Genomic DNA, 11334 nt, shown 5'->3' on the forward strand with positions numbered 1-11334 from the left:
ATGTAAAGTGCCTTGTATAGTGACTGTTGTGAGCCTCTTGTTGAATCACTTGTGATAAAAAAGATTATTAATGTGTACTGTATAAGTATTTGTGTAAATGACTGTATATATGTGTACATGTATTTAAAACATTAACAATTGAGTAACTAGCGTCAAAAGATAGTCACTTGATTAGCCTAACGAACTATGGGGGTTCAGTTCCTGAACCGATTATATGCCTCTGTAACCCTTTCCACCACCCCTCACGAGCTCACGAGATGGGTATGGGGAACACAATAAAGAAAGAATTAATCAACCACTCCAGGTTTCACGGTGTAGGCTTGTTGAAGATGTGACAGTGGTGGTTAAGTCACAGTATGTCCTCGTTACTGTCATACTACTGGTAACAGTGTCACAGTATGTCCTCGTTACTGTCATACTACTGGTAACAGTGTCACAGTGGTTCACTATGTCACTAGCGTATAATAACCATGTTTAAATTAGATCAGCAAAGCCAAAATATCCAAGTCAACAGTGCATATCCTTGTTAAGCGAAAAATATCAGATTTCAAAATGAAGTTTCAGAAGTTGTTGAAAGATTAGAGATGAAAGGAGTCAAGGTAAACATATGCTTGTGGTCCATTGAACATGCTGAGTGTAGGCAACCCATCCTCCTGCTCACACAGTACATATAGTAACCATGTGGACCATAGTACATATATTGACGTAATGGACAATTAGACTGTATCTTGAGATGATTTCAGGGCTTTAGTGTCACCGCGGCCCGGTCCTCGACCAGGCCTCCACCCCAAGGAAGCAGCCCGTGACAGCTGACTAAAACCCAGTTACCTATTTTACTGCGAGGTAACAGGGGCATAGGGAGAAAGAAAATTTGCCCATTGTTTCTCGCCGGAGCCCGGGATCGAACCCGGGACCACAGGATCACAGGTCCCGCGTGCTGTCCACTCGGCCGACCGGCTCCAAATGAATTTGAACAAACCATTAAAGGCTTTTGTTTTTATGTTGCTAATTAAACCTAACGCAAGCTAACCTAACCTTCCTAGGCCTAATGCACGCATCTGAGACCTAATAAAATGCACTAAAGATGGGAAAATCAACTGCTTCTGGAGAGGACGGTATTACTTACAGTCTACTGAGATTAGTCTCACACGTACCAGGTAATCCACTATTAGTGTTGTACAGAATGAGTTTACGTGAAGGAGTATTACCTGATGCTTGGACAAAGAGTGTCATTGTTCGCATCTCCAAACCACACTCAGATAATTATAGACCCATATCTCTAACATCGTGTGTCTGTAAAGTGCTTGAACGCATTGTTCTTAACCGACTCATGTATCGTATACAGGGGCACCTGTCACCCCAACTGTTTGGATTTATGCCTGGGCTCAGTACACAACACTGTTTTGCTGAGTACTTCGCACATATTGAAGCTTCCCCTCAAACAGTCTTCATCGACCTAGCAGCAGCTTTTGATACAGCAAACAGAGAAATCAAACTGAAACAGCTTGCCGAGCTGGGAATACAAGGAAAATTACTGAAATGGATAAAGGGCTATTTGTCTAATCGAACAGCATATGTTTTGTTTAATGGTGTTAAAAGCACAGAGAGCAAACACTTTGAACTGGGAACTCCACAAGAAGGGGTCCTCAGCCCCTTGTTGTTCAACGTTCTGATGCATAAACTTATTAAAGATCTTCCAACTAATAATGAAGACACTGTCATTTGTTATGCTGATGATATATGTTTACAGGCTGCCTCCGAGCCTAGAATGCAAGTTCTGCTCGATGCTTTTGCTACTAGAGCTGAGGAATGTGGCCTCCTTATCTCTGAACAGAAAACTCGTGCCCTCATTCCATGTGGTATTCCACCAGCCAATTATCATATAGATGGGCGAGCACTTGAGAACTGCGAGTCTTACAGATACCTTGGTGTCCCCATTAACGACCCTGGATACCTTTCTTCTCTCAAGAGGAGACTGTGGGAGAGATTAAAGCCCTTGCGGGTCCTTGTTGGTGTCAATCATGGAATCAACGTGAGACTTGCTAGAATGTTTTATGTATCATTTATACGCTCTGTGATTGACTACAATGCTCTACATCTCACACTGTATACTGACAAAGAGCTGAAATCTCTTGAAACCTTGCAAAATGAAGCTATGCGTCTCATCCTTGGGGCTCCAAAGTCCACGAGAATAGTTAATATGAGAGCAGAGTTAAAATTACCTACCATAAGTAAGAGAATTTTGTCTATTAGCACAGGTTTCGGCGTGAAGGCATTGAGTAGATCTAGACAACACATGAAGTTTCAAGCTAAACTTTCTAATATGCTACACTCACCTGAGGTCTATGAAAGAAGAACGAAATCTTATTATGTATTTTGGCTCTACAAGGTAGCCAACTCCATCAAAATATTAAATATGTACCCAACTCAATTAATGATTAATCAACCAATTACTCCATGGGATAACTGGGATCTATCAGTTGATTTTGTAAATGCGCCAAGAAAGATAGTGTGCACTCTACATTATTAAAACAGTTAACACTGAAAAGCATCACTGAGAGTACTCAGAGTATGGGTAACGATGTGTATCAGTGCTATACCGACGGCTCTGTACAAGAAGGTGGACGATGTACCGGATGTGCATGTAACATATTTGAACAATCTTCTCTCGTACATACAGCAATGAAGCGCGTCAATGACTGGCCAAGTATAACTCAAACCGAACTTGCAGGCATATACCTTGCCACTGATTTTTTAAAAGACAAAGGCAGTGGACTTATATACTGTGACTCGCAGAGTGCACTCCTGGCATTGAACGCACATTGTAGTGACACCCAGAAAATAGTCAGTGATATTCGAATGAATGTTTTAGCTGCTAAAGAAAACAGGTTTGAAATTAATTCCTATGGATACCATCACATGTTGGCATCTCAAGGCATGACACTGTTGATATGCTTGCAAAGACAGTCTGTAGAAAACCAGTGGTAGAAATTGATATGGGTGTTTCATTAGCAGTGACAAAGAGAATACTTAAAACAAATATCTAATGAAGATCTCACCGACCTAACAAATTCACAAAGACCTGAAAGTTGTAGCATTAAATATTATGATAGATATCGTGAGGAGACATTCAGATATGGGACTAATAGAACAAGAACCCGGCATTGTGATGTTATAGTGGCCAGAATACGCCTGGGATATAGACGTATCTGGCAGCTTTCTCAAAACCCAAATGTCGAGTACACAATGTGTCAACTTTGTGAAAGAGAAAACATGCACTCTCTTGAACATTATATTGTAGAATGTCCCATATTGACTGACTTTCGCCCTCCTGGGCTAAGGTATGCTGAACTGTGTAATTACTATATGAGTACTGGAACACTTGATGATATATTGGACTTGTACCCAAGATTAACCATGTAATGTATCAATTATACAATGTATGTATGTGATGTAACTATATAACCTGAGCTTGTAAAAGCACCTTCATCACCTTCAGTGATTAAGTGCTTAATTGCACACTAGTTTCTCTATCAGCTATCTTACCCCGTCAGAGAAAAAGAGACAAATGTATGTGTGTGTGTGTATATATGTATGTATACATGTATGTATATGTACGTATATATGTGTGTGTGTGTGTATGTATATGTATGTTTATAAAGTATATATGGAAGCTGATCAGAATTACATTTCACCTTTGTAAATGCACATTAATGACACATCGAACACTTTATGTAGGGCATACGTAAATCTGTGTATCTATGTATTTACGTATGTAGGTTAGCTTAGCATTTTAAAAGCACCGAATCACCTTCTGTGGTTGATTGTCCAATAAACCCTTGAACTATATGTTTAACACATCTCTAACCCTGTCCATGGAGGACAGAAGAAAATGTATATATGCTGTTTAGCATTGTAAATGTGTGGCCACGTCTGTGGTAGAAAAAAAAGCCTAATAAAATACATACATGTGCTACACTAGACCTAGGAATATTTAAGTTTGGTTTTAGCGTTACTTTTCCGGGATTATATTATCTAGTTGTCCATTACGTCAATACATGCATGATGGTCTATATAGTTACAACAAGTACTATCTATACTGGATGGGTTGCTGTGGGAGGGCTAACATGAGGAAATAAGTGACAATTTCTTGGAGTACCGACAGCTACACAACTAAGACCTGGTGAGAGAGAGAAAGAGGAGAGAAGAGGGCTGAGGAGGTAGAGAGAAGAGGGCTGGTGAGAGACAGAGATAGGGGAAGGTCTACAAGCACGAGACCATACCCTTACACAACTCTACACGCCAGCCGAAGTTACAGACGTAGGGGTAGAAGCTACGTCAGGTCACAACAACACTTTACCTGTGAATTGTAACAAGAATTTGCGCAGCGTGGCAACTGGTCCAGAGGCAAGTGGTTTAGAGACTTATAGTGCTGAAGTACTTCACTTTTTATGACGACTGAGTATCATAAAGTTTTTTGTCAGAAAATGCTCGTGCTCTTCACACAACGTGTCCGAGGAGACGAGTTATGTGTCGAGGTTGTCAGGGAATTGATTTCCATGTGGTGGATTCGCTGCAGCGTGATTGTTAGCACATTAAAGGTGAGTTTTTCATCGTGGCTGTACTGAAGACTCTTGCCTAATGTCGCAAATGATATTCTCTTAGTCCTGTTAAGTTCTCCATTTCCTGATCACAAGTAACGATACTTAATGTAAGCTTACAATTTGCAATTAGATTTTTTTTTTTTTTGCAGGGATATTCCTGTGCGGGCCCTAAGCCTCTGGGCCCACTAAGTGTTGCTTGTTTCTGTTTTACTTGAGCTGAGTATGAGAGTTTATGACTCATATAGTCGCTTCAGTAAGATTCTGTCCCATGAAGCTTGCAAGCTATAAAACGTATAAAGCTTTCATGGACGAGGTAACTGAGGATTAAACTACAATATCTGCTGTGAATAATGAATGAAAAAAGTCTTACATAAACTAATAAGTTGATCTAAGTCACCCGTGGCAATCCGACACGGAGTAAGTTAAGGGTGTTTAATACTAGCACTGTCCGTGGCGGCGTGGTCCAGTCAGTGGCAACTGTCCGTGGCGGCGTGGTCCAGTCAGTGGCAACTGTCCGTGGCGGCGTGGTCCAGTCAGTGACAACTGTCCGTGGCGGCGTGGTCCAGTCAGTGGCAACTGTCCGTTGCGGCGTGGTCCAGTCAGTGACAACTGTCCGTGGCGGCGTGGTCCAGTCAGTGACAACTGTCCGTGGCGGCGTGGTCCAGTCAGTGGCAACTGTCCGTGGCGGCGTGGTCCAGTCAGTGGCAACTGTCCGTGGCGGCGTGGTCCAGTCAGTGGCAACTGTCCGTGGCGGCGTGGTCCAGTCAGTGGCAACTGTCCGTGGCGGCGTGGTCCAGTCAGTGGCAACTGTCCGTGGCGGCGTGGTCCAGTCAGTGACAACTGTCCGTGGCGGCGTGGTCCAGTCAGTGGCAACTGTCCGTGGCGGCGTGGTCCAGTCAGTGACAACTGTCCGTGGCGGCGTGGTCCAGTCAGTGACAACTGTCCGTGGCGGCGTGGTCCAGTCAGTGGCAACTGTCCGTGGCGGCGTGGTCCAGTCAGTGGCAACTGTCCGTGGCGGCGTGGTCCAGTCAGTGGCAACTGTCCGTGGCGGCGTGGTCCAGTCAGTGACAACTGTCCGTGGCGGCGTGGTCCAGTCAGTGGCGGCGTGGTCCAGTCAGTGGCGGCGTGGTTCAGTCAGTGGCAACTGTCCGTGGCGGCGTGGTCCAGTCCGTGGCGGCGTGGTCCAGTCAGTGGCAACTGACCGTGGCGGCGTGGTCCAGTCAGTGGCAACTGACCGTGGCGGCGTGGTCCAGTCAGTGGCGGCGTGGTCCAGTCAGTGGCAACTGACCGTGGCGGCGTGGTCCAGTCAGTGGCGGCGTGGTCCAGCCAGTGGCAACTGTCCGTGGCGGCGTGGTCCAGTCAGTGACAACTGTCCGTGGCGGCGTGGTCCAGTCAGTGACAACTGTCCGTGGCGGCGTGGTCCAGTCAGTGGCAACTGTCCGTGGCGGCGTGGTCCAGTCAGTGACAACTGTCCGTGGCGGCGTGGTCCAGTCAGTGGCGGCGTGGTTCAGTCAGTGGCAACTGTCCGTGGCGGCGTGGTCCAGTCAGTGGCGGCGTGGTTCAGTGGCAACTGTCCGTGGCGGCGTGGTCCAGTCCGTTGCGGCGTGGTCCAGTCCGTGGCGGCGTGGTCCTGTCCGTGGCGGCGTGGTCCAGTCAGTGACAACTGTCCGTGGCGGCGTGGTCCAGTCAGTGACAACTGTCCGTGGCGGCGTGGTCCAGTCAGTGGCAACTGTCCGTGGCGGCGTGGTCCAGTCAGTGACAACTGTCCGTGGCGGCGTGGTCCAGTCAGTGACAACTGTCTGTGGCGGAGTGGTCCAGTCAGTGACAACTGTCCGCGGCGGCGTGGTCCAGTCAGTGACAACTGTCCGTGGCGGCGTGGTCCAGTCAGTGGCAACTGTCCGTGGCGGCGTGGTCCAGTCAGTGGCGGCGTGGTCCAGTCAGTGGCAACTGTCCGTGGCGGCGTGGTCCAGTCAGTGGCAACTGTCCGTGGCGGCGTGGTCCAGTCAGTGGCGGCGTGATCCAGTCAGTGGCAACTGTCCGTGGCGGCGTGGTCCAGTCAGTGACAACTGTCCGTGGTGGCGTGGTCCAGTCAGTGAGAACTGTCCGTGGCGGCATGGTCCAGTCAGTGGCAACTGTCCGTGGCGGCGTGGTCCAGTCAGTGGCAACTGTCCGTGGCGGCGTGGTCCAGTCAGTGGCGGCGTGGTCCAGTCAGTGACAACTGTCCGTGGTGGCGTGGTCCAGTCAGTGACAACTGTCTGTGGCGGCGTGGTCCAGTCAGTGACAACTGTCCGTGGCGGCGTGGTCCAGTCAGTGACAACTGTCTGTGGCGGAGTGGTCCAGTCAGTGACAACTGTCCGTGGCGGCGTGGTCCAGTCAGTGACAACTGTCCGTGGCGGCGTGGTCCAGTCAGTGGCAACTGTCCGTGGCGGCGTGGTCCAGTCAGTGGCAACTGTCCGTGGCGGCGTGGTCCAGTCAGTGGCAACTGTCCGTGGCGGCGTGGTCCAGTCAGTGGCGGCGTGATCCAGTCAGTGGCAACTGTCCGTGGCGGCGTGGTCCAGTCAGTGACAACTGTCCGTAGTGGCGTGGTCCAGTCAGTGAGAACTGTCCGTGGCGGCGTGGTCCAGTCAGTGGCGGCGTGGTCCAGTCAGTGGCAACTGTCCGTGGCGGCGTGGTCCAGTCAGTGGCAACTGTCCGTGGCGGCGTGGTCCAGTCAGTGGCGGCGTGGTCCAGTCAGTGACAACTGTCCGTGGTGGCGTGGTCCAGTCAGTGACAACTGTCCGTGGTGGCGTGGTCCAGTCAGTGACAACTGTCTGTGGCGGCGTGGTCCAGTCAGTGACAACTGTCCGTGGCGGCGTGGTCCAGTCAGTGACAACTGTCCGTGGTGGCGTGGTCCAGTCAGTGACAACTGTCCGTGGTGGCGTGGTCCAGTCAGTGACAACTGTCTGTGGCGGCGTGGTCCAGTCAGTGACAACTGTTCGTGGTGGCGTGGTCCAGTCAGTGACAACTGTCCGTGGTGGCGTGGTCCAGTCAGTGACAACTGTCTGTGGCGGCGTGGTCCAGTCAGTGACAACTGTCTGTGGCGGCGTGGTCCAGTCAGTGACAACTGTCTGTGGCGGCGTGGTCCAGTCAGTGACAACTGTCCGTGGCGGCGTGGTCCAGTCAGTGGCAACTGTCCGTGGCGGCGTGGTCCAGTCAGTGACAACTGTCCGTGGCGGCGTGGTCCAGTCAGTGGCGGCGTGGTTCAGTCAGTGGCAACTGTCCGTGGCGGCGTGGTCCAGTCAGTGGCGGCGTGGTTCAGTGGCAACTGTCCGTGGCGGCGTGGTCCAGTCCGTTGCGGCGTGGTCCAGTCCGTGGCGGCGTGGTCCTGTCCGTGGCGGCGTGGTCCAGTCAGTGACAACTGTCCGTGGCGGCGTGGTCCAGTCAGTGACAACTGTCCGTGGCGGCGTGGTCCAGTCAGTGGCAACTGTCCGTGGCGGCGTGGTCCAGTCAGTGACAACTGTCCGTGGCGGCGTGGTCCAGTCAGTGACAACTGTCTGTGGCGGAGTGGTCCAGTCAGTGACAACTGTCCGCGGCGGCGTGGTCCAGTCAGTGACAACTGTCCGTGGCGGCGTGGTCCAGTCAGTGGCAACTGTCCGTGGCGGCGTGGTCCAGTCAGTGGCGGCGTGGTCCAGTCAGTGGCAACTGTCCGTGGCGGCGTGGTCCAGTCAGTGGCAACTGTCCGTGGCGGCGTGGTCCAGTCAGTGGCGGCGTGATCCAGTCAGTGGCAACTGTCCGTGGCGGCGTGGTCCAGTCAGTGACAACTGTCCGTGGTGGCGTGGTCCAGTCAGTGAGAACTGTCCGTGGCGGCATGGTCCAGTCAGTGGCAACTGTCCGTGGCGGCGTGGTCCAGTCAGTGGCAACTGTCCGTGGCGGCGTGGTCCAGTCAGTGGCGGCGTGGTCCAGTCAGTGACAACTGTCCGTGGTGGCGTGGTCCAGTCAGTGACAACTGTCTGTGGCGGCGTGGTCCAGTCAGTGACAACTGTCCGTGGCGGCGTGGTCCAGTCAGTGACAACTGTCTGTGGCGGAGTGGTCCAGTCAGTGACAACTGTCCGTGGCGGCGTGGTCCAGTCAGTGACAACTGTCCGTGGCGGCGTGGTCCAGTCAGTGGCAACTGTCCGTGGCGGCGTGGTCCAGTCAGTGGCAACTGTCCGTGGCGGCGTGGTCCAGTCAGTGGCAACTGTCCGTGGCGGCGTGGTCCAGTCAGTGGCGGCGTGATCCAGTCAGTGGCAACTGTCCGTGGCGGCGTGGTCCAGTCAGTGACAACTGTCCGTAGTGGCGTGGTCCAGTCAGTGAGAACTGTCCGTGGCGGCGTGGTCCAGTCAGTGGCGGCGTGGTCCAGTCAGTGGCAACTGTCCGTGGCGGCGTGGTCCAGTCAGTGGCAACTGTCCGTGGCGGCGTGGTCCAGTCAGTGGCGGCGTGGTCCAGTCAGTGACAACTGTCCGTGGTGGCGTGGTCCAGTCAGTGACAACTGTCCGTGGTGGCGTGGTCCAGTCAGTGACAACTGTCTGTGGCGGCGTGGTCCAGTCAGTGACAACTGTCCGTGGCGGCGTGGTCCAGTCAGTGACAACTGTCCGTGGTGGCGTGGTCCAGTCAGTGACAACTGTCCGTGGTGGCGTGGTCCAGTCAGTGACAACTGTCTGTGGCGGCGTGGTCCAGTCAGTGACAACTGTTCGTGGTGGCGTGGTCCAGTCAGTGACAACTGTCCGTGGTGGCGTGGTCCAGTCAGTGACAACTGTCTGTGGCGGCGTGGTCCAGTCAGTGACAACTGTCTGTGGCGGCGTGGTCCAGTCAGTGACAACTGTCTGTGGCGGCGTGGTCCAGTCAGTGACAACTGTCCGTGGCGGCGTGGTCCAGTCAGTGACAACTGTCCGTGGTGGCGTGGTCCAGTCAGTGACAACTGTCTGTGGCGGCGTGGTCCAGTCAGTGGCGGCGTGGTCCAGTCAGTGACAACTGTCCGTGGCGGCGTGGTCCAGTCAGTGACAACTGTCCGTGGTGGCGTGGTCCAGTCAGTGACAACTGTCTGTGGCGGCGTGGTCCAGTCAGTGGCGGCGTGGTCCAGTCAGTGGCAACTGTCCGTGGCGGCGTGGTCCAGTCAGTGACAACTGTCCGTGGTGGCGTGGTCCAGTCAGTGACAACTGTCCGTGGCGGCGTGGTCCAGTCAGTGGCGGCGTGGTCCAGTCAGTGACAACTGTCCGTGGCGGCGTGGTCCAGTCAGTGACAACTGTCCGTGGTGGCGTGGTCCAGTCAGTGACAACTGTCCGTGGTGGCGTGGTCCAGTCAGTGACAACTGTCCGTGGTGGCGTGGTCCAGTCAGTGACAACTGTCCGTGGCGGCGTGGTCCAGTCAGTGACAACTGTCCGTGGTGGCGTGGTCCAGTCAGTGACAACTGTCCGTGGTGGCGTGGTCCAGTCAGTGACAACTGTCCGTGGTGGCGTGGTCCAGTCAGTGACAACTGTCCGTGGTGGCGTGGTCCAGTCAGTGACAACTGTCCGTGGTGGCGTGGTCCAGTCACTGACAACTGTCCGTGGCGGCGTGGTCCAGTCAGTGGCGGCGTGGTCCAGTCAGTGACAACTGTCCGTGGCGGCGTGGTCCAGTCAGTGACAACTGTCCGTGGTGGCGTGGTCCAGTCAGTGACAACTGTCCGTGGTGGCGTGGTCCAGTCAGTGACAACTGTCCATGGTGGCGTGGTCCAGTCAGTGACAACTGTCCGTGGCGGCGTGGTCCAGTCAGTGACAACTGTCCGTGGTGGCGTGGTCCAGTCAGTGACAACTGTCCGTGGTGGCGTGGTCCAGTCAGTGACAACTGTCCGTGGTGGCGTGGTCCAGTCAGTGACAACTGTCCGTGGTGGCGTGGTCCAGTCAGTGACAACTGTCCGTGGCGGCGTGGTCCAGTCAGTGACAACTGTCTGTGGCGGCGTGGTCCAGTCAGTGACTACTAAACAAAAGGAAGGTTTCACATTAATTTTGTTATGAAGTTCACATTAACAATTCAACATTAAAACTAGTAACTAGGATGATTATGAACATCTCCGAGCATATTATGAACATCTCCGAGCATATTATGAACATCTCCGAGCATATTATGAACATCCCCGAGCATATTATGAACATCTCCGAGCATATTATGAACATCTCCGAGCATATTATGAACATCTCCGAGCATATTATGAACATCTCCGAGCATATTATGAACATCCCCGAGCATATTATGAACATCTCCGAGCATATTATGAACATCTCCGAGCATATTATGAACATCTCCGAGCATATTATGAACATCTCCGAGCATATTATGAACATCTCCGAGCACATTATGAACATCCCCGAGCACATTATGAACATCCCCGAGCATATTATATACATCTCCGAGCATATTATGTACATCCGAGCAGATTATGTACATCTCCGAGCATATTACAAGCGCTCCACCCTGGCTTAATTAAAATACTAATTAGCGCACAGGTAAGTGAGCAATGCTATTACGAAGGTGATGTAAACGCCCGTGGAGAAGGGGGGGGGGGCAGACAGGGAAAGGTGGGGAGGGTTGGGAGAGGCGCGGTCGATTGAGAAGAGGAGAGGGGGGGCTGGAGAGAGTAGTGCGGGAGAGAGGGGAGGGAAGCGAGAAAGGAGGGCTGGGGAGAATGAGAGTGGCAGGGGCGAGGGAATGAGGCTGATGAGAGGGGGCGAGGGAG

General features: G+C 52.2%; 2 protein-coding genes across 2 annotated transcripts in view; both read left to right on the forward strand.

Moving 5' to 3' along the window:
- Positions 1-8858, forward strand: part of LOC138350038 (perilipin-4-like) — a 34632-nt gene extending 25774 nt beyond the window's left edge. The window contains exons 2-5 of the mRNA XM_069300318.1: positions 4485-4601; positions 5072-5876; positions 5911-7108; positions 7229-8858. Coding sequence (XP_069156419.1) covers positions 4485-4601; positions 5072-5876; positions 5911-7108; positions 7229-8858 — 3750 coding nt within the window. The remainder of the gene's footprint in view (positions 1-4484; positions 4602-5071; positions 5877-5910; positions 7109-7228) is intronic.
- Positions 8859-10655: 1797 nt separating this feature from the next.
- On the forward strand, positions 10656-11081 carry LOC138350039 (dynein heavy chain-like). The gene has a single exon (XM_069300319.1). It carries the CDS (start codon positions 10656-10658, stop codon positions 11079-11081), a length of 426 nt encoding a protein of 141 aa, XP_069156420.1.
- Positions 11082-11334: the final 253 nt, after the last annotated feature.

This window comes from Procambarus clarkii, chromosome 43 (assembly GCF_040958095.1).
Source record: "Procambarus clarkii isolate CNS0578487 chromosome 43, FALCON_Pclarkii_2.0, whole genome shotgun sequence".
Classification (NCBI taxonomy): domain Eukaryota; kingdom Metazoa; phylum Arthropoda; class Malacostraca; order Decapoda; family Cambaridae; genus Procambarus; species Procambarus clarkii.